At 35.3% G+C, this 27,294-nt stretch overlaps 1 protein-coding gene across 6 annotated transcripts in view; it reads right to left on the reverse strand.

Moving 5' to 3' along the window:
* The window catches only part of LOC139976271 (uncharacterized), a 50,171-nt gene extending 23,230 nt beyond the window's left edge, over nt 1-26,941 (reverse strand). Inside the window, exons 1-5 of one of the 6 annotated variants that reach the window (XR_011796059.1) lie at nt 25,953-26,941; nt 24,514-24,629; nt 24,165-24,422; nt 23,993-24,075; nt 22,729-22,747 (exon numbers count right to left, since the gene is read on the reverse strand). Coding sequence is in view for 1 of the 6 variants with exons in the window: in XM_071984915.1 (XP_071841016.1) it covers nt 22,658-22,747; nt 23,993-24,075; nt 24,165-24,234 (243 nt within the window). In the remaining 5 variants the exon portion in view is untranslated. Of the gene's footprint in view, nt 1-22,642; nt 22,748-23,696; nt 23,774-23,803; nt 24,076-24,164; nt 24,423-24,513; nt 24,630-25,952 lie in introns of those variants that run through there. The other 5 variants (XR_011796058.1, XR_011796060.1, XM_071984915.1 and 2 more) reach the window with 5 other exon arrangements.
* Between the last annotated feature and the right edge of the window lie 353 nt (nt 26,942-27,294).

The following is a 27,294-nucleotide window of genomic DNA, read 5'->3' on the forward strand; positions in this document are numbered from 1 at the left end:
TAAACAAACAAAGGAGAAACGTAGCATAGAACAAACAAACACGAAAAAACGATAAATTGAACAACCTTGTTGTGGTCTTCCTCGACAACCTGTTTGTTGTTGTGTCCACTGCCAACCTTTGTCGTCCTCCACACCACCACAACCTTTGTTGTTGTTGTTGTTTTTGTTGTTGTGTCCATCACCAACTTTGGTTGTTGTTGTTGTTGTTGTCGTAGTCCACTTCCTGTTACACCTATTAACAAGAAAAAAAGAAAGCTTGGATTGGGCATTAAACAACATTACATAGAATAAACAAACCAAACAAACATTGAACTAACATACCAAACAAACAACAAACAAACATATCAAACAAACAAAGAACAAACAATCTAAAAACAAACATGAAAAAACTTCAACGATAAATTGAACAAACATGGAACAAACACAACCTTGTTGTGGTCGTCCTCGACAACGTCTTTGTTGTTGTGTCCACTGCCAACCTTTGTGGTCCTCGGCATCACCACAACCTTTGTTGTTGTTGTTGTTTGTATCCACCACCAACTTCGGTTGTCATAGTCCACTTCATGTAACACCTCTTAACAAGAAAAAAAAAGCTCAAATTGGATTGGGCATTAAACAACATTACGTAAAACAAATAAACAACAAACAAACATTGCCAACCTTTGTGGTCCTATGCATCACCACAACCTTTGTTGTTGTTGTTGTTGTTGTTGTTTGTGTCCACCACCAACTTGGTTGTTGTTGTCGTAGTCCACTTCATGTAACACCTATTAACAAGAAAAAAACGAAAGCTCAAATTGGATTGGGCATTAAACAACATTACATAAAACAAATAAACAACAAACAAACATTGCCAACCTTTGTGGTCCTATGCATCACCACAACCTTTGTTGTTTTTGTTGTTGTTGTTGTTGTTGTTTGTGTCCACCACCAACTTGGTTGTTGTTGTCGTAGTCCACTTCATGTAACACCTATTAACAAGAAAAGAACGAAAGCTCAAATTGGATTGGGCATTAAACAACATTACATAGAACATACATCAAACAAAAAACAAACAAAAATACACTAAAGGAACAACAAAAAAACATATCAAACAAACAAAGAAGAAACATAACATAGAACAAAGAAACTAAAAACAAACATGATAAAAACTTCAATAATAAATTGAACAAACATGGAACAAACACAACCTTGTTGTGGTCCTCCTCGACAACGTCTTTGTTGTTGTGTCCACTGCCAACCTTTGTGGTCCTCGGCATCACCACAACCTTTGTTGTTGTTTGTTGTTGTGTCCACCACCAACTTTTGTTGCCGTTGTTGTTGTTATTGTCAACTTCGTCTTACACCTATTAACAATAAAAAAAGAAAGCTTAATTGGATTGGGCATAAAACAACATTACATAGAACAAACACAGAACAAACAAACAACAAACAAACATATCAAACAGAGAAGAAACAGAACATTGTAGAACAAACAAACTAAAAACAAACATGAAAAATGATACCAAACACAACCTTGTTCTTTGTTGTTTTCTTCACTGCCAACCTTTCTGGTCCTCGGCTCTACCACAACCTTTGTTGTTGTTTTTGTTGTTGTGTCCATAACCAACTTTGGTTGTTGTTGTTGTTGTCGTAGTCCACTTCCTGTTACACCTATTAACAAGAAAAAAAGAAAGCTTAAATTGGATTGGGCATTAAACAACATTACATAGAACAAACAAACAGTAAAAACAAACAACAAACAAAAAACGTAGAACAAACAAACAATAAACAAACAAAGGAGAAACGTAGCATAGAACAAACAAACACGAAAAAACGATAAATTGAACAACCTTGTTGTGGTCTTCCTCGACAACCTGTTTGTTGTTGTGTCCACTGCCAACCTTTGTCGTCCTCCACACCACCACAACCTTTGTTGTTGTTGTTGTTTTTGTTGTTGTGTCCATCACCAACTTTGGTTGTTGTTGTTGTTGTTGTCGTAGTCCACTTCCTGTTACACCTATTAACAAGAAAAAAAGAAAGCTTGGATTGGGCATTAAACAACATTACATAGAATAAACAAACCAAACAAACATTGAACTAACATACCAAACAAACAACAAACAAACATATCAAACAAACAAAGAACAAACAATCTAAAAACAAACATGAAAAAACTTCAACGATAAATTGAACAAACATGGAACAAACACAACCTTGTTGTGGTCGTCCTCGACAACGTCTTTGTTGTTGTGTCCACTGCCAACCTTTGTGGTCCTCGGCATCACCACAACCTTTGTTGTTGTTGTTGTTTGTATCCACCACCAACTTCGGTTGTCATAGTCCACTTCATGTAACACCTCTTAACAAGAAAAAAAAAGCTCAAATTGGATTGGGCATTAAACAACATTACGTAAAACAAATAAACAACAAACAAACATTGCCAACCTTTGTGGTCCTATGCATCACCACAACCTTTGTTGTTGTTGTTGTTGTTGTTGTTTGTGTCCACCACCAACTTGGTTGTTGTTGTCGTAGTCCACTTCATGTAACACCTATTAACAAGAAAAAAACGAAAGCTCAAATTGGATTGGGCATTAAACAACATTACATAGAACATACATCAAACAAAAAACAAACAAAAATACACTAAAGGAACAACAAAAAAACATATCAAACAAACAAAGAAACATAACATAGAACAAAGAAACTAAAAGCAAACATGATAAAAACTTCAATAATAAATTGAACAAACATGGAACAAACACAACCTTGTTGTGGTCCTCCTCGACAACGTCTTTGTTGTTGTGTCCACTGCCAACCTTTGTGGTCCTCGGCATCACCACAACCTTTGTTGTTTGTTGTTGTTTGTTGTTGTGTCCACCACCAACTTTTGTTGCCGTTGTTGTTGTTATTGTCAACTTCGTCTTACACCTATTAACAATAAAAAAAGAAAGCTTAATTGGATTGGGCATAAAACAACATTACATAGAACATACATCAAACAAAAAACAAACAAAAATACACTAAAGGAACAACAAAAAAACATATCAAACAAACAAAGAAGAAACATAACATAGAACAAAGAAACTAAAAACAAACATGATAAAAACTTCAATATTAAATTGAACAAACATGGAACAAACACAACCTTGTTGTGGTCCTCCTCGACAACGTCTTTGTTGTTGTGTCCACTGCCAACCTTTGTGGTCCTCGGCATCACCACAACCTTTGTTGTTTGTTGTTGTTTGTTGTTGTGTCCACCACCAACTTTTGTTGCCGTTGTTGTTGTTATTGTCAACTTCGTCTTACACCTATTAACAATAAAAAAAGAAAGCTTAATTGGATTGGGCATAAAACAACATTACATAGAACAAACACAGAACAAACAAACAACAAACAAACATATCAAACAGAAGAAACAGAACATTGTAGAACAAACAAACTAAAAACAAACATGAAAAATGATACCAAACACAACCTTGTTCTTTGTTGTTTTGTTCACTGCCAACCTTTCTGGTCCTCGGCTCTACCACAACCTTTGTTGTTGTTTTTGTTGTTGTGTCCATCACCAACTTTGGTTGTTGTTGTGTCCATCACCAACTTTGGTTGTTGTTGTTGTTGTCGTAGTCCACTTCCTGTTACACCTATTAACAAGAAAAAAAGAAAGCTTAAATTGGATTGGGCATTAAACAACATTACATAGAACAAACAAACAGTAAAAACAAACAACAAACAAAAAACGTAGAACAAACAAACAATAAACAAACAAAGGAGAAACGTAGCATAGAACAAACAAACACGAAAAAACTTCAACGATAAATTGAACAACCTTGTTGTGGTCTTCCTCGACAACCTATTTGTTGTTGTGTCCACTGCCAACCTTTGTCGTCCTCCACACCACCACAACCTTTGTTGTTGTTGTTGTTTTTGTTGTGGTGTCCATCACCAACTTTGGTTGTTGTTGTTGTTGTTGTCGTAGTCCACTTCCTGTTACACCTATTAACAAGAAAAAAAGAAAGCTTAAATTGGATTGGGCATTAAACAACATTACATAGAATAAACAAACCAAACAAACATTGAACTAACATACCAAACAAACAACAAACAAACATATCAAACAAACAAAGAACAAACAATCTAAAAACAAACATGAAAAAACTTCAACGATAAATTGAACAAACATGGAACAAACACAACCTTGTTGTGGTCGTCCTCGACAACGTCTTTGTTGTTGTGTCCACTGCCAACCTTTGTGGTCCTCGGGCATCACCACAACCTTTGTTGTTGTTGTTGTTTGTATCCACCACAAACTTCGGTTGTCATAGTCCACTTCATGTAACACCTATTAACAAGAAAAAAAAAGAAAGCTCAAATTGGATTGGGCATTAAACAACATTACATAAAACAAATAAACAACAAACAAACATTGCCAACCTTTGTGGTCCTATGCATCACCACAACCTTTGTTGTTTTTGTTGTTGTTGTTGTTGTTGTTGTTGTTTGTGTCCACCACCAACTTGGTTGTTGTTGTCGTAGTCCACTTCATGTAACACCTATTAACAAGAAAAGAACGAAAGCTCAAATTGGATTGGGCATTAAACAACATTACATAGAACATACATCAAACAAAAAACAAACAAAAATACACTAAAGGAACAACAAAAAAACATATCAAACAAACAAAGAAGAAACATAACATAGAACAAAGAAACTAAAAACAAACATGATAAAAACTTCAATAATAAATTGAACAAACATGGAACAAACACAACCTTGTTGTGGTCCTCCTCGACAACGTCTTTGTTGTTGTGTCCACTGCCAACCTTTGTGGTCCTCGGCATCACCACAACCTTTGTTGTTGTTTGTTGTTGTGTCCACCACCAACTTTTGTTGCCGTTGTTGTTGTTATTGTCAACTTCGTCTTACACCTATTAACAATAAAAAAAGAAAGCTTAATTGGATTGGGCATAAAACAACATTACATAGAACAAACACAGAACAAACAAACAACAAACAAACATATCAAACAGAGAAGAAACAGAACATTGTAGAACAAACAAACTAAAAACAAACATGAAAAATGATACCAAACACAACCTTGTTCTTTGTTGTTTTCTTCACTGCCAACCTTTCTGGTCCTCGGCTCTACCACAACCGTTGTTGTTGTTTTTGTTGTTGTGTCCATAACCAACTTTGGTTGTTGTTGTTGTTGTCGTAGTCCACTTCCTGTTACACCTATTAACAAGAAAAAAAGAAAGCTTAAATTGGATTGGGCATTAAACAACATTACATAGAACAAACAAACAGTAAAAACAAACAACAAACAAAAAACGTAGAACAAACAAACAATAAACAAACAAAGGAGAAACGTAGCATAGAACAAACAAACACGAAAAAACGATAAATTGAACAACCTTGTTGTGGTCTTCCTCGACAACCTGTTTGTTGTTGTGTCCACTGCCAACCTTTGTCGTCCTCCACACCACCACAACCTTTGTTGTTGTTGTTGTTTTTGTTGTTGTGTCCATCACCAACTTTGGTTGTTGTTGTTGTTGTTGTCGTAGTCCACTTCCTGTTACACCTATTAACAAGAAAAAAAGAAAGCTTGGATTGGGCATTAAACAACATTACATAGAATAAACAAACCAAACAAACATTGAACTAACATACCAAACAAACAACAAACAAACATATCAAACAAACAAAGAACAAACAATCTAAAAACAAACATGAAAAAACTTCAACGATAAATTGAACAAACATGGAACAAACACAACCTTGTTGTGGTCGTCCTCGACAACGTCTTTGTTGTTGTGTCCACTGCCAACCTTTGTGGTCCTCGGCATCACCACAACCTTTGTTGTTGTTGTTGTTTGTATCCACCACCAACTTCGGTTGTCATAGTGCACTTCATGTAACACCTCTTAACAAGAAAAAAAAAGAAAGCTCAAATTGGATTGGGCATTAAACAACATTACGTAAAACAAATAAACAACAAACAAACATTGCCAACCTTTGTGGTCCTATGCATCACCACAACCTTTGTTGTTGTTGTTGTTGTTTGTGTCCACCACCAACTTGGTTGTTGTTGTCGTAGTCCACTTCATGTAACACCTATTAACAAGAAAAAAACGAAAGCTCAAATTGGATTGGGCATTAAACAACATTACATAGAACATACATCAAACAAAAAACAAACAAAAATACACTAAAGGAACAACAAAAAAACATATCAAACAAACAAAGAAACATAACATAGAACAAAGAAACTAAAAGCAAACATGATAAAAACTTCAATATTAAATTGAACAAATATGGAACAAACACAACCTTGTTGTGGTCCTCCTCGACAACGTCTTTGTTGTTGTGTCCACTGCCAACCTTTGTGGTCCTCGGCATCACCACAACCTTTGTTGTTTGTTGTTGTTGTGTCCACCACCAACTTTTGTTGCCGTTGTTGTTGTTATTGTCAACTTCGTCTTACACCTATTAACAATAAAAAAAGAAAGCTTAATTGGATTGGGCATAAAACAACATTACATAGAACATACATCAAACAAAAAACAAACAAAAATACACTAAAGGAACAACAAAAAAACATATCAAACAAACAAAGAAGAAACATAACATAGAACAAAGAAACTAAAAACAAACATGATAAAAACTTCAATATTAAATTGAACAAACATGGAACAAACACAACCTTGTTGTGGTCCTCCTCGACAACGTCTTTGTTGTTGTGTCCACTGCCAACCTTTGTGGTCCTCGGCATCACCACAACCTTTGTTGTTTGTTGTTGTTTGTTGTTGTGTCCACCACCAACTTTTGTTGCCGTTGTTGTTGTTATTGTCAACTTCGTCTTACACCTATTAACAATAAAAAAAGAAAGCTTAATTGGATTGGGCATAAAACAACATTACATAGAACAAACACAGAACAAACAAACAACAAACAAACATATCAAACAGAAGAAACAGAACATTGTAGAACAAACAAACTAAAAACAAACATGAAAAATGATACCAAACACAACCTTGTTCTTTGTTGTTTTCTTCACTGCCAACCTTTCTGGTCCTCGGCTCTACCACAACCTTTGTTGTTGTTTTTGTTGTTGTGTCCATCACCAACTTTGGTTGTTGTTGTGTCCATCACCAACTTTGGTTGTTGTTGTTGTTGTCGTAGTCCACTTCCTGTTACACCTATTAACAAGAAAAAAAGAAAGCTTAAATTGGATTGGGCATTAAACAACATTACATAGAACAAACAAACAGTAAAAACAAACAACAAACAAAAAACGTAGAACAAACAAACAATAAACAAACAAAGGAGAAACGTAGCATAGAACAAACAAACACGAAAAAACTTCAACGATAAATTGAACAACCTTGTTGTGGTCTTCCTCGACAACCTATTTGTTGTTGTGTCCACTGCCAACCTTTGTCGTCCTCCACACCACCACAACCTTTGTTGTTGTTGTTGTTTTTGTTGTGGTGTCCATCACCAACTTTGGTTGTTGTTGTTGTTGTTGTCGTAGTCCACTTCCTGTTACACCTATTAACAAGAAAAAAAGAAAGCTTAAATTGGATTGGGCATTAAACAACATTACATAGAATAAACAAACCAAACAAACATTGAACTAACATACCAAACAAACAACAAACAAACATATCAAACAAACAAAGAACAAACAATCTAAAAACAAACATGAAAAAACTTCAACGATAAATTGAACAAACATGGAACAAACACAACCTTGTTGTGGTCGTCCTCGACAACGTCTTTGTTGTTGTGTCCACTGCCAACCTTTGTGGTCCTCGGGCATCACCACAACCTTTGTTGTTGTTGTTGTTTGTATCCACCACAAACTTCGGTTGTCATAGTCCACTTCATGTAACACCTATTAACAAGAAAAAAAAAGAAAGCTCAAATTGGATTGGGCATTAAACAACATTACATAAAACAAATAAACAACAAACAAACATTGCCAACCTTTGTGGTCCTATGCATCACCACAACCTTTGTTGTTTTTGTTGTTGTTGTTGTTGTTGTTTGTGTCCACCACCAACTTGGTTGTTGTTGTCGTAGTCCACTTCATGTAACACCTATTAACAAGAAAAAAACGAAAGCTCAAATTGGATTGGGCATTAAACAACATTACATAGAACATACATCAAACAAAAAACAAACAAAAATACACTAAAGGAACAACAAAAAAACATATCAAACAAACAAAGAAGAAACATAACATAGAACAAAGAAACTAAAAACAAACATGATAAAAACTTCAATAATAAATTGAACAAACATGGAACAAACACAACCTTGTTGTGGTCCTCCTCGACAACGTCTTTGTTGTTGTGTCCACTGCCAACCTTTGTGGTCCTCGGCATCACCACAACCTTTGTTGTTGTTTGTTGTTGTGTCCACCACCAACTTTTGTTGCCGTTGTTGTTGTTATTGTCAACTTCGTCTTACACCTATTAACAATAAAAAAAGAAAGCTTAATTGGATTGGGCATAAAACAACATTACATAGAACAAACACAGAACAAACAAACAACAAACAAACATATCAAACAGAGAAGAAACAGAACATTGTAGAACAAACAAACTAAAAACAAACATGAAAAATGATACCAAACACAACCTTGTTCTTTGTTGTTTTCTTCACTGCCAACCTTTCTGGTCCTCGGCTCTACCACAACCTTTGTTGTTGTTTTTGTTGTTGTGTCCATAACCAACTTTGGTTGTTGTTGTTGTTGTCGTAGTCCACTTCCTGTTACACCTATTAACAAGAAAAAAAGAAAGCTTAAATTGGATTGGGCATTAAACAACATTACATAGAACAAACAAACAGTAAAAACAAACAACAAACAAAAAACGTAGAACAAACAAACAATAAACAAACAAAGGAGAAACGTAGCATAGAACAAACAAACACGAAAAAACGATAAATTGAACAACCTTGTTGTGGTCTTCCTCGACAACCTGTTTGTTGTTGTGTCCACTGCCAACCTTTGTCGTCCTCCACACCACCACAACCTTTGTTGTTGTTGTTGTTTTTGTTGTTGTGTCCATCACCAACTTTGGTTGTTGTTGTTGTTGTTGTCGTAGTCCACTTCCTGTTACACCTATTAACAAGAAAAAAAGAAAGCTTGGATTGGGCATTAAACAACATTACATAGAATAAACAAACCAAACAAACATTGAACTAACATACCAAACAAACAACAAACAAACATATCAAACAAACAAAGAACAAACAATCTAAAAACAAACATGAAAAAACTTCAACGATAAATTGAACAAACATGGAACAAACACAACCTTGTTGTGGTCGTCCTCGACAACGTCTTTGTTGTTGTGTCCACTGCCAACCTTTGTGGTCCTCGGCATCACCACAACCTTTGTTGTTGTTGTTGTTTGTATCCACCACCAACTTCGGTTGTCATAGTCCACTTCATGTAACACCTCTTAACAAGAAAAAAAAAGAAAGCTCAAATTGGATTGGGCATTAAACAACATTACGTAAAACAAATAAACAACAAACAAACATTGCCAACCTTTGTGGTCCTATGCATCACCACAACCTTTGTTGTTGTTGTTGTTGTTTGTGTCCACCACCAACTTGGTTGTTGTTGTCGTAGTCCACTTCATGTAACACCTATTAACAAGAAAAAAACGAAAGCTCAAATTGGATTGGGCATTAAACAACATTACATAGAACATACATCAAACAAAAAACAAACAAAAATACACTAAAGGAACAACAAAAAAACATATCAAACAAACAAAGAAGAAACATAACATAGAACAAAGAAACTAAAAACAAACATGATAAAAACTTCAATAATAAATTGAACAAACATGGAACAAACACAACCTTGTTGTGGTCCTCCTCGACAACGTCTTTGTTGTTGTGTCCACTGCCAACCTTTGTGGTCCTCGGCATCACCACAACCTTTGTTGTTGTTTGTTGTTGTGTCCACCACCAACTTTTGTTGCCGTTGTTGTTGTTATTGTCAACTTCGTCTTACACCTATTAACAATAAAAAAAGAAAGCTTAATTGGATTGGGCATAAAACAACATTACATAGAACAAACACAGAACAAACAAACAACAAACAAACATATCAAACAGAGAAGAAACAGAACATTGTAGAACAAACAAACTAAAAACAAACATGAAAAATGATACCAAACACAACCTTGTTCTTTGTTGTTTTCTTCACTGCCAACCTTTCTGGTCCTCGGCTCTACCACAACCTTTGTTGTTGTTTTTGTTGTTGTGTCCATAACCAACTTTGGTTGTTGTTGTTGTTGTCGTAGTCCACTTCCTGTTACACCTATTAACAAGAAAAAAAGAAAGCTTAAATTGGATTGGGCATTAAACAACATTACATAGAACAAACAAACAGTAAAAACAAACAACAAACAAAAAACGTAGAACAAACAAACAATAAACAAACAAAGGAGAAACGTAGCATAGAACAAACAAACACGAAAAAACGATAAATTGAACAACCTTGTTGTGGTCTTCCTCGACAACCTGTTTGTTGTTGTGTCCACTGCCAACCTTTGTCGTCCTCCACACCACCACAACCTTTGTTGTTGTTGTTGTTTTTGTTGTTGTGTCCATCACCAACTTTGGTTGTTGTTGTTGTTGTTGTCGTAGTCCACTTCCTGTTACACCTATTAACAAGAAAAAAAGAAAGCTTGGATTGGGCATTAAACAACATTACATAGAATAAACAAACCAAACAAACATTGAACTAACATACCAAACAAACAACAAACAAACATATCAAACAAACAAAGAACAAACAATCTAAAAACAAACATGAAAAAACTTCAACGATAAATTGAACAAACATGGAACAAACACAACCTTGTTGTGGTCGTCCTCGACAACGTCTTTGTTGTTGTGTCCACTGCCAACCTTTGTGGTCCTCGGCATCACCACAACCTTTGTTGTTGTTGTTGTTTGTATCCACCACCAACTTCGGTTGTCATAGTCCACTTCATGTAACACCTCTTAACAAGAAAAAAAAAGAAAGCTCAAATTGGATTGGGCATTAAACAACATTACGTAAAACAAATAAACAACAAACAAACATTGCCAACCTTTGTGGTCCTATGCATCACCACAACCTTTGTTGTTGTTGTTGTTGTTTGTGTCCACCACCAACTTGGTTGTTGTTGTCGTAGTCCACTTCATGTAACACCTATTAACAAGAAAAAAACGAAAGCTCAAATTGGATTGGGCATTAAACAACATTACATAGAACATACATCAAACAAAAAACAAACAAAAATACACTAAAGGAACAACAAAAAAACATATCAAACAAACAAAGAAGAAACATAACATAGAACAAAGAAACTAAAAGCAAACATGATAAAAACTTCAATATTAAATTGAACAAATATGGAACAAACACAACCTTGTTGTGGTCCTCCTCGACAACGTCTTTGTTGTTGTGTCCACTGCCAACCTTTGTGGTCCTCGGCATCACCACAACCTTTGTTGTTTGTTGTTGTTGTGTCCACCACCAACTTTTGTTGCCGTTGTTGTTGTTATTGTCAACTTCGTCTTACACCTATTAACAATAAAAAAAGAAAGCTTAATTGGATTGGGCATAAAACAACATTACATAGAACATACATCAAACAAAAAACAAACAAAAATACACTAAAGGAACAACAAAAAAACATATCAAACAAACAAAGAAGAAACATAACATAGAACAAAGAAACTAAAAACAAACATGATAAAAACTTCAATATTAAATTGAACAAACATGGAACAAACACAACCTTGTTGTGGTCCTCCTCGACAACGTCTTTGTTGTTGTGTCCACTGCCAACCTTTGTGGTCCTCGGCATCACCACAACCTTTGTTGTTTGTTGTTGTTTGTTGTTGTGTCCACCACCAACTTTTGTTGCCGTTGTTGTTGTTATTGTCAACTTCGTCTTACACCTATTAACAATAAAAAAAGAAAGCTTAATTGGATTGGGCATAAAACAACATTACATAGAACAAACACAGAACAAACAAACAACAAACAAACATATCAAACAGAACATTGTAGAACAAACAAACTAAAAACAAACATGAAAAATGATACCAAACACAACCTTGTTCTTTGTTGTTTTCTTCACTGCCAACCTTTCTGGTCCTCGGCTCTACCACAACCTTTGTTGTTGTTTTTGTTGTTGTGTCCATCACCAACTTTGGTTGTTGTTGTGTCCATCACCAACTTTGGTTGTTGTTGTTGTTGTCGTAGTCCACTTCCTGTTACACCTATTAACAAGAAAAAAAGAAAGCTTAAATTGGATTGGGCATTAAACAACATTACATAGAACAAACAAACAGTAAAAACAAACAACAAACAAAAAACGTAGAACAAACAAACAATAAACAAACAAAGGAGAAACGTAGCATAGAACAAACAAACACGAAAAAACTTCAACGATAAATTGAACAACCTTGTTGTGGTCTTCCTCGACAACCTATTTGTTGTTGTGTCCACTGCCAACCTTTGTCGTCCTCCACACCACCACAACCTTTGTTGTTGTTGTTGTTTTTGTTGTGGTGTCCATCACCAACTTTGGTTGTTGTTGTTGTTGTTGTCGTAGTCCACTTCCTGTTACACCTATTAACAAGAAAAAAAGAAAGCTTAAATTGGATTGGGCATTAAACAACATTACATAGAATAAACAAACCAAACAAACATTGAACTAACATACCAAACAAACAACAAACAAACATATCAAACAAACAAAGAACAAACAATCTAAAAACAAACATGAAAAAACTTCAACGATAAATTGAACAAACATGGAACAAACACAACCTTGTTGTGGTCGTCCTCGACAACGTCTTTGTTGTTGTGTCCACTGCCAACCTTTGTGGTCCTCGGGCATCACCACAACCTTTGTTGTTGTTGTTGTTTGTATCCACCACAAACTTCGGTTGTCATAGTCCACTTCATGTAACACCTATTAACAAGAAAAAAAAAGAAAGCTCAAATTGGATTGGGCATTAAACAACATTACATAAAACAAATAAACAACAAACAAACATTGCCAACCTTTGTGGTCCTATGCATCACCACAACCTTTGTTGTTTTTGTTGTTGTTGTTGTTTGTGTCCACCACCAACTTGGTTGTTGTTGTCGTAGTCCACTTCATGTAACACCTATTAACAAGAAAAAAACGAAAGCTCAAATTGGATTGGGCATTAAACAACATTACATAGAACATACATCAAACAAAAAACAAACAAAAATACACTAAAGGAACAACAAAAAAACATATCAAACAAACAAAGAAGAAACATAACATAGAACAAAGAAACTAAAAACAAACATGATAAAAACTTCAATAATAAATTGAACAAACATGGAACAAACACAACCTTGTTGTGGTCCTCCTCGACAACGTCTTTGTTGTTGTGTCCACTGCCAACCTTTGTGGTCCTCGGCATCACCACAACCTTTGTTGTTGTTTGTTGTTGTGTCCACCACCAACTTTTGTTGCCGTTGTTGTTGTTATTGTCAACTTCGTCTTACACCTATTAACAATAAAAAAAGAAAGCTTAATTGGATTGGGCATAAAACAACATTACATAGAACAAACACAGAACAAACAAACAACAAACAAACATATCAAACAGAGAAGAAACAGAACATTGTAGAACAAACAAACTAAAAACAAACATGAAAAATGATACCAAACACAACCTTGTTCTTTGTTGTTTTCTTCACTGCCAACCTTTCTGGTCCTCGGCTCTACCACAACCTTTGTTGTTGTTTTTGTTGTTGTGTCCATAACCAACTTTGGTTGTTGTTGTTGTTGTCGTAGTCCACTTCCTGTTACACCTATTAACAAGAAAAAAAGAAAGCTTAAATTGGATTGGGCATTAAACAACATTACATAGAACAAACAAACAGTAAAAACAAACAACAAACAAAAAACGTAGAACAAACAAACAATAAACAAACAAAGGAGAAACGTAGCATAGAACAAACAAACACGAAAAAACGATAAATTGAACAACCTTGTTGTGGTCTTCCTCGACAACCTGTTTGTTGTTGTGTCCACTGCCAACCTTTGTCGTCCTCCACACCACCACAACCTTTGTTGTTGTTGTTGTTTTTGTTGTTGTGTCCATCACCAACTTTGGTTGTTGTTGTTGTTGTCGTAGTCCACTTCCTGTTACACCTATTAACAAGAAAAAAAGAAAGCTTGGATTGGGCATTAAACAACATTACATAGAATAAACAAACCAAACAAACATTGAACTAACATACCAAACAAACAACAAACAAACATATCAAACAAACAAAGAACAAACAATCTAAAAACAAACATGAAAAAACTTCAACGATAAATTGAACAAACATGGAACAAACACAACCTTGTTGTGGTCGTCCTCGACAACGTCTTTGTTGTTGTGTCCACTGCCAACCTTTGTGGTCCTCGGCATCACCACAACCTTTGTTGTTGTTGTTGTTTGTATCCACCACCAACTTCGGTTGTCATAGTCCACTTCATGTAACACCTCTTAACAAGAAAAAAAAAGAAAGCTCAAATTGGATTGGGCATTAAACAACATTACGTAAAACAAATAAACAACAAACAAACATTGCCAACCTTTGTGGTCCTATGCATCACCACAACCTTTGTTGTTGTTGTTGTTGTTTGTGTCCACCACCAACTTGGTTGTTGTTGTCGTAGTCCACTTCATGTAACACCTATTAACAAGAAAAAAACGAAAGCTCAAATTGGATTGGGCATTAAACAACATTACATAGAACATACATCAAACAAAAAACAAACAAAAATACACTAAAGGAACAACAAAAAAACATATCAAACAAACAAAGAAGAAACATAACATAGAACAAAGAAACTAAAAACAAACATGATAAAAACTTCAATAATAAATTGAACAAACATGGAACAAACACAACCTTGTTGTGGTCCTCCTCGACAACGTCTTTGTTGTTGTGTCCACTGCCAACCTTTGTGGTCCTCGGCATCACCACAACCTTTGTTGTTGTTTGTTGTTGTGTCCACCACCAACTTTTGTTGCCGTTGTTGTTGTTATTGTCAACTTCGTCTTACACCTATTAACAATAAAAAAAGAAAGCTTAATTGGATTGGGCATAAAACAACATTACATAGAACAAACACAGAACAAACAAACAACAAACAAACATATCAAACAGAGAAGAAACAGAACATTGTAGAACAAACAAACTAAAAACAAACATGAAAAATGATACCAAACACAACCTTGTTCTTTGTTGTTTTCTTCACTGCCAACCTTTCTGGTCCTCGGCTCTACCACAACCTTTGTTGTTGTTTTTGTTGTTGTGTCCATAACCAACTTTGGTTGTTGTTGTTGTTGTCGTAGTCCACTTCCTGTTACACCTATTAACAAGAAAAAAAGAAAGCTTAAATTGGATTGGGCATTAAACAACATTACATAGAACAAACAAACAGTAAAAACAAACAACAAACAAAAAACGTAGAACAAACAAACAATAAACAAACAAAGGAGAAACGTAGCATAGAACAAACAAACACGAAAAAACGATAAATTGAACAACCTTGTTGTGGTCTTCCTCGACAACCTGTTTGTTGTTGTGTCCACTGCCAACCTTTGTCGTCCTCCACACCACCACAACCTTTGTTGTTGTTGTTGTTTTTGTTGTTGTGTCCATCACCAACTTTGGTTGTTGTTGTTGTTGTTGTCGTAGTCCACTTCCTGTTACACCTATTAACAAGAAAAAAAGAAAGCTTGGATTGGGCATTAAACAACATTACATAGAATAAACAAACCAAACAAACATTGAACTAACATACCAAACAAACAACAAACAAACATATCAAACAAACAAAGAACAAACAATCTAAAAACAAACATGAAAAAACTTCAACGATAAATTGAACAAACATGGAACAAACACAACCTTGTTGTGGTCGTCCTCGACAACGTCTTTGTTGTTGTGTCCACTGCCAACCTTTGTGGTCCTCGGCATCACCACAACCTTTGTTGTTGTTGTTGTTTGTATCCACCACCAACTTCGGTTGTCATAGTCCACTTCATGTAACACCTCTTAACAAGAAAAAAAAAGAAAGCTCAAATTGGATTGGGCATTAAACAACATTACGTAAAACAAATAAACAACAAACAAACATTGCCAACCTTTGTGGTCCTATGCATCACCACAACCTTTGTTGTTGTTGTTGTTGTTTGTGTCCACCACCAACTTGGTTGTTGTTGTCGTAGTCCACTTCATGTAACACCTATTAACAAGAAAAAAACGAAAGCTCAAATTGGATTGGGCATTAAACAACATTACATAGAACATACATCAAACAAAAAACAAACAAAAATACACTAAAGGAACAACAAAAAAACATATCAAACAAACAAAGAAGAAACATAACATAGAACAAAGAAACTAAAAGCAAACATGATAAAAACTTCAATATTAAATTGAACAAACATGGAACAAACACAACCTTGTTGTGGTCCTCCTCGACAACGTCTTTGTTGTTGTGTCCACTGCCAACCTTTGTGGTCCTCGGCATCACCACAACCTTTGTTGTTTGTTGTTGTTGTGTCCACCACCAACTTTTGTTGCCGTTGTTGTTGTTATTGTCAACTTCGTCTTACACCTATTAACAATAAAAAAAGAAAGCTTAATTGGATTGGGCATAAAACAACATTACATAGAACATACATCAAACAAAAAACAAACAAAAATACACTAAAGGAACAACAAAAAAACATATCAAACAAACAAAGAAGAAACATAACATAGAACAAAGAAACTAAAAACAAACATGATAAAAACTTCAATATTAAATTGAACAAACATGGAACAAACACAACCTTGTTGTGGTCCTCCTCGACAACGTCTTTGTTGTTGTGTCCACTGCCAACCTTTGTGGTCCTCGGCATCACCACAACCTTTGTTGTTTGTTGTTGTTTGTTGTTGTGTCCACCACCAACTTTTGTTGCCGTTGTTGTTGTTATTGTCAACTTCGTCTTACACCTATTAACAATAAAAAAAGAAAGCTTAATTGGATTGGGCATAAAACAACATTACATAGAACAAACACAGAACAAACAAACAACAAACAAACATATCAAACAGAAGAAACAGAACATTGTAGAACAAACAAACTAAAAACAAACATGAAAAATGATACCAAACACAACCTTGTTCTTTGTTGTTTTCTTCACTGCCAACCTTTCTGGTCCTCGGCTCTACCACAACCTTTGTTGTTGTTTTTGTTGTTGTGTCCATCACCAACTTTGGTTGTTGTTGTGTCCATCACCAACTTTGGTTGTTGTTGTTGTTGTCGTAGTCCACTTCCTGTTACACCTATTAACAAGAAAAAAAGAAAGCTTAAATTGGATTGGGCATTAAACAACATTACATAGAACAAACAAACAGTAAAAACAAACAACAAACAAAAAACGTAGAACAAACAAACAATAAACAAACAAAGGGGAAACGTAGCATAGAACAAACAAACACGAAAAAACTTCAACGATAAATTGAACAACCTTGTTGTGGTCTTCCTCGACAACCTATTTGTTGTTGTGTCCACTGCCAACCTTTGTCGTCCTCCACACCACCACAACCTTTGTTGTTGTTGTTGTTGTTGTGGTGTCCATCACCAACTTTGGTTGTTGTTGTTGTTGTTGTCGTAGTCCACTTCCTGTTACACCTATTAACAAGAAAAAAAGAAAGCTTAAATTGGATTGGGCATTAAACAACATTACATAGAATAAACAAACCAAACAAACATTGAACTAACATACCAAACAAACAACAAACAAACATATCAAACAAACAAAGAACAAACAATCTAAAAACAAACATGAAAAAACTTCAACGATAAATTGAACAAACATGGAACAAACACAACCTTGTTGTGGTCGTCCTCGACAACGTCTTTGTTGTTGTGTCCACTGCCAACCTTTGTGGTCCTCGGCATCACCACAACCTTTGTTGTTGTTGTTGTTTGTATCCACCACCAACTTCGGTTGTCATAGTCCACTTCATGTAACACCTATTAACAAGAAAAAAAAAGAAAGCTCAAATTGGATTGGGCATTAAACAACATTACATAAAACAAATAAACAACAAACAAACATTGCCAACCTTTGTGGTCCTATGCATCACCACAACCTTTGTTGTTTTTGTTGTTGTTGTTGTTTGTGTCCACCACCAACTTGGTTGTTGTTGTCGTAGTCCACTTCCTGTTACCTATTAACAAGAAAAAAAGAAAGCTTAAATTGGATTGGGCATTAAACAACATTATATGAAACAAACAAACAGTAAAAACAAACAACAAACAAAAAACGTAGAACAAACAAACAATAAACAAACAAAGGAGAAACGTAGCATAGAACAAACACGAAAAAACTTCAACGATAAATTGAACAACTTTGTTGTGGTCTTCCTCGACAACCTATTTGTTGTTGTGTCCACTGCCAACCTTTGTCGTCCTCCACACCACCACAACCTTTGTTGTTGTTGTTGTTTATGTTGTTGTGTCCACCACCAACTTTGGTTGTTGTTGTCGTAGTCCACTTCCTGTTACACCTATTAACAAGAAAAAAACGAAAGCTCAAATTGGATTGGGCATTAAACAACATTACATAGAACATACATCAAACAAAAAACAAACAAAAATACACTAAAGGAACAACAAAAAAACATATCAAACAAACAAAGAAGAAACATAACATAGAACAAAGAAACTAAAAACAAACATGATAAAAACTTCAATAATAAATTGAACAAATATGGAACAAACACAACCTTGTTGTGGTCCTCCTCGACAACGTTTGTTGTTGTGTCCACTGCCAACCTTTGTGGTCCTCGGCATCACCACAACCTTTGTTGTTGTTTGTTGTTGTGTCCACCACCAACTTTTGTTGCCGTTGTTGTTGTTATTGTCAACTTCGTCTTACACCTATTAACAATAAAAAAAGAAAGCTTAATTGGATTGGGCATAAAACAACATTACATAGAACAAACACAGAACAAACAAACAACAAAGAAACATATCAAACAGAAGAAACAGAACATTGTAGAACAAACAAACTAAAAACAAACATGAAAAATGATACCAAACACAACCTTGTTCTTTGTTGTTTTGTTCACTGCAAAACTTTCTGGTCCTCGGCTCTACCACAACCTTTGTTGTTGTTTTTGTTGTTGTGTCCATCACCAACTTTGGTTGTTGTTGTTGTTGTCGTAGTCCACTTCCTGTTACCTATTAACAAGAAAAAAAGAAAGCTTAAATTGGATTGGGCATTAAACAACATTATATAAAACAAACAAACAGTAAAAACAAACAACAAACAAAACGTAGAACAAACAAACAATAAACAAACAAAGGAGAAACGTAGCATAGAACAAACACGAAAAAACTTCAACGATAAATTGAACAACTTTGTTGTGGTCTTCCTCGACAACCTATTTGTTGTTGTGTCCACTGCCAACCTTTGTCGTCCTCCACACCACCACAACCTTTGTTGTTGTTGTTGTTTTTGTTGTTGTGTCCACCACCAACTTTGGTTGTTGTTGTTGTCGTAGTCCACTTCCTGTTACACCTATTAACAAGAAAAAAACGAAAGCTCAAATTGGATTGGGCATTAAACAACATTACATAGAACATACATCAAACAAAAAACAAACAAAAATACACTAAAGGAACAACAAAAAAACATATCAAACAAACAAAGAAGAAACATAACATAGAACAAAGAAACTAAAAACAAACATGATAAAAACTTCAATAATAAATTGAACAAACATGGAACAAACACAACCTTGTTGTGGTCCTCCTCGACAACGTCTTTGTTGTTGTGTCCACTGCCAACCTTTGTGGTCCTCGGCATCACCACAACCTTTGTTGTTGTTTGTTGTTGTGTCCACCACCAACTTTTGTTGCCGTTGTTGTTGTTATTGTCAACTTCGTCTTACACCTATTAACAATAAAAAAAGAAAGCTTAATTGGATTGGGCATAAAACAACATTACATAGAACAAACACAGAACAAACAAACAACAAACAAACATATCAAACAGAGAAGAAACAGAACATTGTAGAACAAACAAACTAAAAACAAACATGAAAAATGATACCAAACACAACCTTGTTCTTTGTTGCTTTCTTCACTGCCAACCTTTCTGGTCCTCGGCTCTACCACAACCTTTGTTGTTGTTTTTGTTGTTGTGTCCATAACCAACTTTGGTTGTTGTTGTTGTTGTCGTAGTCCACTTCCTGTTACACCTATTAACAAGAAAAAAAGAAAGCTTAAATTGGATTGGGCATTAAACAACATTACATAGAACAAACAAACAGTAAAAACAAACAACAAACAAAAAACGTAGAACAAACAAACAATAAACAAACAAAGGAGAAACGTAGCATAGAACAAACAAACACGAAAAAACGATAAATTGAACAACCTTGTTGTGGTCTTCCTCGACAACCTCTTTGTTGTTGTGTCCACTGCCAACCTTTGTCGTCCTCCACACCACCACAACCTTTGTTGTTGTTGTTGTCGTAGTCCACTTCCTGTTACACCTATTAACAAGAAAAAAAGAAAGCTTGGATTGGGCATTAAACAACATTACATAGAATAAACAAACCAAACAAACATTGAACTAACATACCAAACAAACAACAAACAAACATATCAACCAAACAAACAACAAACAAACATATCAAACAAACAAAGAACAAACAATCTAAAAACAAACATGAAAAAACTTCAACGATAAATTGAAAAACATGGAACAAACACAACCTTGTTGTGGTCGTCCTCGACAAGGTCTTTGTTGTTGTGTCCACTGCCAACCTTTGTGGTCCTCGGCATCACCAAAACCTTTGTTGTTGTTGTTGTTTGTATCCACCACCAACTTCGGTTGTCATAGTCCACTTCATGTAACACCTATTAACAAGAAAAAAAAAGAAAGCTCAAATTGGATTGGGCATTAAACAACATTACGTAAAACAAATAAACAACAAACAAACATTGCCAACCTTTGTGGTCCTATGCATCACCAAAACCTTTGTTGTTGTTGTTTGTGTCCACCACCAACTTGGTTGTTGTTGTCGTAGTCCACTTCATGTAACACCTATTAACAAGAAAAAAACGAAAGCTCAAATTGGATTGGGCATTAAACAACATTACATAGAACATACATCAAACAAAAAACAAACAAAAATACACTAAAGGAACAACAAAAAAACATATCAAACAAACAAAGAAGAAACATAACATAGAACAAAGAAACTAAAAACAAACATGATAAAAACTTCAATATTAAATTGAACAAACATGGAACAAACACAACCTTGTTGTGGTCCTCCTCGACAACGTCTTTGTTGTTGTGTCCACTGCCAACCTTTGTGGTCCTAGGCATCACCACAACCTTTGTTGTTTGTTGTTGTTTGTTGTTGTGTCCACCACCAACTTTTGTTGCCGTTGTTGTTGTTATTGTCAACTTCGTCTTACACCTATTAACAATAAAAAAAGAAAGCTTAATTGGATTGGGCATAAAACAACATTACATAGAACAAACACAGAACAAACAAACAACAAACAAACATATCAAACAGAAGAAACAGAACATTGTAGAACAAACAAACTAAAAACAAACATGAAAAATGATACCAAACACAACCTTGTTCTTTGTTGTTTTCTTCACTGCCAACCTTTCTGGTCCTCGGCTCTACCACAACCTTTGTTGTTGTTTTTGTTGTTGTGTCCATCACCAACTTTGGTTGTTGTTGTTGTTGTCGTAGTCCACTTCCTGTTACACCTATTAACAAGAAAAAAAGAAAGCTTAAATTGGATTGGGCATTAAACAACATTACATAGAACAAACAAACAGTAAAAACAAACAACAAACAAAAAACGTAGAACAAACAAACAATAAACAAACAAAGGAGAAACGTAGCATAGAACAAACAAACACGAAAAAACTTCAACGATAAATTGAACAACCTTGTTGTGGTCTTCCTCGACAACCTATTTGTTGTTGTGTCCACTGCCAACCTTTGTCGTCCTCCACACCACCACAACCTTTGTTGTTGTTGTTGTTGTTTTTGTTGTGGTGTCCATCACCAACTTTGGTTGTTGTTGTTGTTGTTGTCGTAGTCCACTTCCTGTTACACCTATTAACAAGAAAAAAAGAAAGCTTAAATTGGATTGGGCATTAAACAACATTACATAGAATAAACAAACCAAACAAACATTGAACTAACATACCAAACAAACAACAAACAAACATATCAAACAAACAAAGAACAAACAATCTAAAAACAAACATGAAAAAACTTCAACGATAAATTGAACAAACATGGAACAAACACAACCTTGTTGTGGTCGTCCTCGACAACGTCTTTGTTGTTGTGTCCACTGCCAATCTTTGTGGTCCTCGGCATCACCACAACCTTTGTTGTTGTTGTTGTTTGTATCCACCACCAACTTCGGTTGTCATAGTCCACTTCACCTATTAACAAGAAAAAAAAAGAAAGCTCAAATTGGATTGGGCATTAAACAACATTACATAAAACAAATAAACAACAAACAAACATTGCCAACCTTTGTGGTCCTATGCATCACCACAACCTTTGTTGTTTTTGTTGTTGTTGTTGTTTGTGTCCACCACCAACTTGGTTGTTGTTGTCGTAGTCCACTTCATGTAACACCTATTAACAAGAAAAAAACGAAAGCTCAAATTGGATTGGGCATTAATTAACATTACATAGAACATACATCAAACAAAAAACAACAAAAATACACTAAAGGAACAACAAAAAAACATATCAAACAAACAAAGAAGAAACATAACATAGAACAAAGAAACTAAAAACAAACATGATAAAAACTTCAATATTAAATTGAACAAACATGGAACAAACACAACCTTGTTGTGGTCCTCCTCGACAACGTCTTTGTTGTTGTGTCCACTGCCAACCTTTGTGGTCCTCGGCATCACCACAACCTTTGTTGTTTGTCGTTGTGTCCACCACCAACTTTTGTTGCCGTTGTTGTTGTTATTGTCAACTTCGTCTTACACCTATTAACAATAAAAAAAGAAAGCTTAATTGGATTGGGCATAAAACAACATTACATAGAACAAACACAGAACAAACACAGAACAAACAAACAAACAAACAAACAAACAAACAAACATATCAAACAGAAGAAACAGAACATTGTAGAACAAACAAACTAAAAACAAACATGAAAAATGATACTAAACACAACCTTGTTCTTTGTTGTTTTGTTCACTGCCAACCTTTCTGGTCCTCGGCTCTACCACAACCTTTGTTGTTGTTTTTGTTGTTGTGTCCATCACCAACTTTGGTTGTTGTTGTTGTTGTCGTAGTCCACTTCCTGTTACACCTATTAACAAGAAAAAAAGAAAGCTTAAATTGGATTGGGCATTAAACAACATTACATAGAACAAACAAACAGTAAAAACAAACAAACAAAAAACGTAGAACAAACAAACAATAAACAAACAAAGGAGAAACGTAGCATAGAACAAACAAACACGAAAACACTTCAACGATAAATTGAACAACCTTGTTGTGGTCTTCCTCGACAACCTATTTGTTGTTGTGTCCACTGCCAACCTTTGTGGTCCTCGGCATCACCACAACCTTTGTTGTTGTTGTTGTTTGTATCCACCACCAACTTCGGTTGTCATAGTCCACTTCATGTAACACCTATTAACAAGAAAAAAACGAAAGCTCAAATTGGATTGGGCATTAAACAACATTACATAGAACATACATTAAACAAAAAACAAACAAAAATACACTAAAGGAACAACAAAAAAACATATCAAACAAACAAAGAAGAAACATAACATAGAACAAAGAAACTAAAAGCAAACATGATAAAAACTTCAATAATATATTGAACAAACATGGAACAAACACAACCTTGTTGTGGTCCTCCTCGACAACGTCTTTGTCCACCACCAACTTTTGTTGTTGTTGTTGTTGTATCCAACTTCGTCTTAGACCTATTAACAAGAAAAAAAAAAGCTTAATGGATTGGGCATAAAACAACATTACATAGAACAAACAAACAACAAACAAACATTAAACAAACCTTGTTGTGGTCCTCCTCGACAACCTCTTTGTTGTTGTGACCACTGCCAACCTTCTGTCTTCCTCCGCATCACCACAACCTTTGATGTTGTTGTTGTTTTTGTTGATGTGTCCACCACCTCACTTTGTTGTTGTTGTGTCCACCACCAACTTTTGTTGTTGTTGTTTTTGTGTTCACTGCTGACCTTTGTTGTCCTTGTCCTCTTTCATCACCATCACCACCACCAACATTGTTGTTGTAGTCATCTTTGTCTTATTCCTATTAACAAAAAAAAGAAAGCTTGATTGGATTTAACATATTAAACTACACAAGACAGAACAAACAAACATACATCAAACAAACAACGTACAAAAATACAAGCAATGCTGGTGGTAAAAGACTGGCTGGTGTGGTTGTTGGTTTGTTTGGTGGTTGTAACATGGTAGAATGCCAAGACAGTTGCAGTGGATGCTGGCTAGGGAAAGACTGCAATAGAAAAACACAGAAAAGAGTAATCAAACTGTCTTTTCAAATGACAACAATATCTAATTTAAAATTTTCTAGAAAACAAAGCATATACAACATCCAAATCATTTGTTAATGTTGGAAGATGTTTAATAAATTTATTATAGAAACAATCTAAATGATAATACATAAAAGAACAAGGCAGGTGAGTTGGTTCAGGGAGTTGTTATGGAACCATAACAACTCCCTGGTTGGTTTGTTGTTGGTGGCTGCAGGATTCTTTTTTGGATGTTAGTTGCTGGAGAAAACCTGCAAATTTTGCAAAACGTATCAAGTACTAGAAAGTTTGATGAAATGTCATATCAAATGATGTAATAGTATAAAATATAAAACAATAAGAGAGATATCTGAATGACTCAAGGTATTCATTGTCACGAAACGTACATTCTAGTACATTAACATCATATGATTGTTGTAAAGGTACAGCAATTTAGAAAAGGATTTTGGCATATTTCTCATAAACTTAGCTATAAAGGTGTGCAAAGCACTATCCAACTGACATTGCTTGAGATCAGCTCTACATTACCCGCACTATCTGAATTGTTGCATCTGCCAAAGTATCCCCAACAAGATGGCTCATGAATATTAAGAATAAGAGATACGTTTGCATTTGCTTGTTTTTAAAAGTGTTGTAGTCTAGCTGGGTACATCTCATCCCAGCCAGAGAAATGGCATCTACCTTAGGACTAACTTAGGAACCATTCAAGTTAGGGACTAGCCCATGTACAGTTGCCTTTTAGCGCTAATACTACTAGTACTTCTTGAGCTAGTAGTAGTAGTGTGTTATGAGTATAGGCTAGCAACACCTTTCTTAGGCAAGCCAAGACCTAGGCCAAGTTGACATGAAAAAAATCTCTCACAATAATAAAGTTGGTGTGATTACTATCAGAAATGTTTAAAAGGATAATTTCTAACCAATATGGGGATTTTTCAAGCCACATCAGAGCAAAGTTATGGTTTAATCAAGTGTAGAAAAACCATATCCCAGCGTTTGTGAAAGGCATGCGTTACAAACTGTTTCACCTCCAAAGTGTCCCGGATGTTAAAAAGCCTCCCTGATTTTGTTCGTAGTATGCATAGCTATAATAAAACTGTCCACTTAAAAAAGTCGTTAAGAACACACTTGGTCCCCTAATAAAATTCTTAATATAATTAAGTCTAGGAGAAAACAAAGAATTAGAATTTTGGAAAAGTTAAAGCGATCCTCAACCCTATTAAAACGCCAACTAAGGTACGAGAACTAATTACTAATAGATAATTAAAGGTCTAGATGACAGAACTCACCTTTTCGCATCCACCTTCAAAAATATTTTTACAATCCCCTGCGATGCAATTTTCAATACCCTTTTCAAACAAGAAATTGATAAATTTGTCCATACGAACGCTTTTCATCTTAACGGTACCCTAAATGACCAATTTCCTCTCACTAAGCCCATCAACTGTAACGAGTGGAAACTAGCATTTAACTTGTCAAAAACTACATCTTCCTCTGGCAAAAATGGTTTAATGTATATGCTAAAAAAACTGTCCCGACAATCTTATTAAACTTAGTGTACAGCTCTTAACGAAATTCTCAGAACTGGCTATTTCCCACAACCACCATGCTTATCCCCAAACCTAACAAAATTCTCACAAACCCTGAAAATTACAGGCCGAATAGTCTCCTCTCAGCTCTCGGAAGTCTTTGAAAAGGTTCTAGATAATATATTAAGAAGCCACATCGAGAGCCAAAATCATTTCAATCCATCTCAGGCTGGAGATTCAGAACCAGCAATTCAACAATAAATCCAAAAGCTCGACTAACTGAAGGAACGAAAATCGGCTCTAAACACAAATTCCACTCAGCGGCAGTCCTCCTTGACGCCGAAAAAGCCTTTGACAAAACATGCCATAATGGTCTCCGGTATAAACTCTTTCAAGTGCAACTTCCCAACTAACATTATCAGGCTCCTCTGTTGGTATTTAAACGATCGGTATATGCAAATTGTCTATAATACTAAGCATTCCAATCCTTTTATTCTGGAAGCCGGAACCCCCCAAGGTTTAATTCTGTACAAAGCTATCTTTTATACTCTTTATATATGAACGACTTCCAAACAATAGCATCTCCAGTTCAAAAGTTAGCCAATTTGCCGATGACATTGCCATGTGGAACACCTGTAAAACCATGAACAAAGTCGTAAAATACCTTCAGAAATTCAATTTTGGTTTTAGAAGAATGGTGAAGTTGCTACATAGTTGGCTATATGCCAATATAATACTTGTTAACTACTGTACCGTACCGCGCGCTGGCACAGAACCAATGACATTGCTTCAGCCAATACGTGCTTATACATTTGCATAATCCCCGCCCATGTGTTCTAGTGCCAAACGTTGACACCGCCCATTCGTATGCTGTTCGCATGGTTATAACCTATATTATACAACACCTAATTATATTCTGGCCATTTGATTGGTCAATTGCTCGTCTTTCAACTCATGAAATATTTGCACTATTGCACTCATAACCATTATGTGTATAATATGCACTCGCCGAACTTGACAAAATTATACGCAGAGCCGTATGCGATACCACTTACAGGCCTATGATGATTACAGGAAAATATATATATAAGTTATTATTGTA

This window comes from Apostichopus japonicus, chromosome 11 (genome assembly GCF_037975245.1).
Source record: "Apostichopus japonicus isolate 1M-3 chromosome 11, ASM3797524v1, whole genome shotgun sequence".
Lineage (NCBI taxonomy): Eukaryota > Metazoa > Echinodermata > Holothuroidea > Aspidochirotida > Stichopodidae > Apostichopus > Apostichopus japonicus.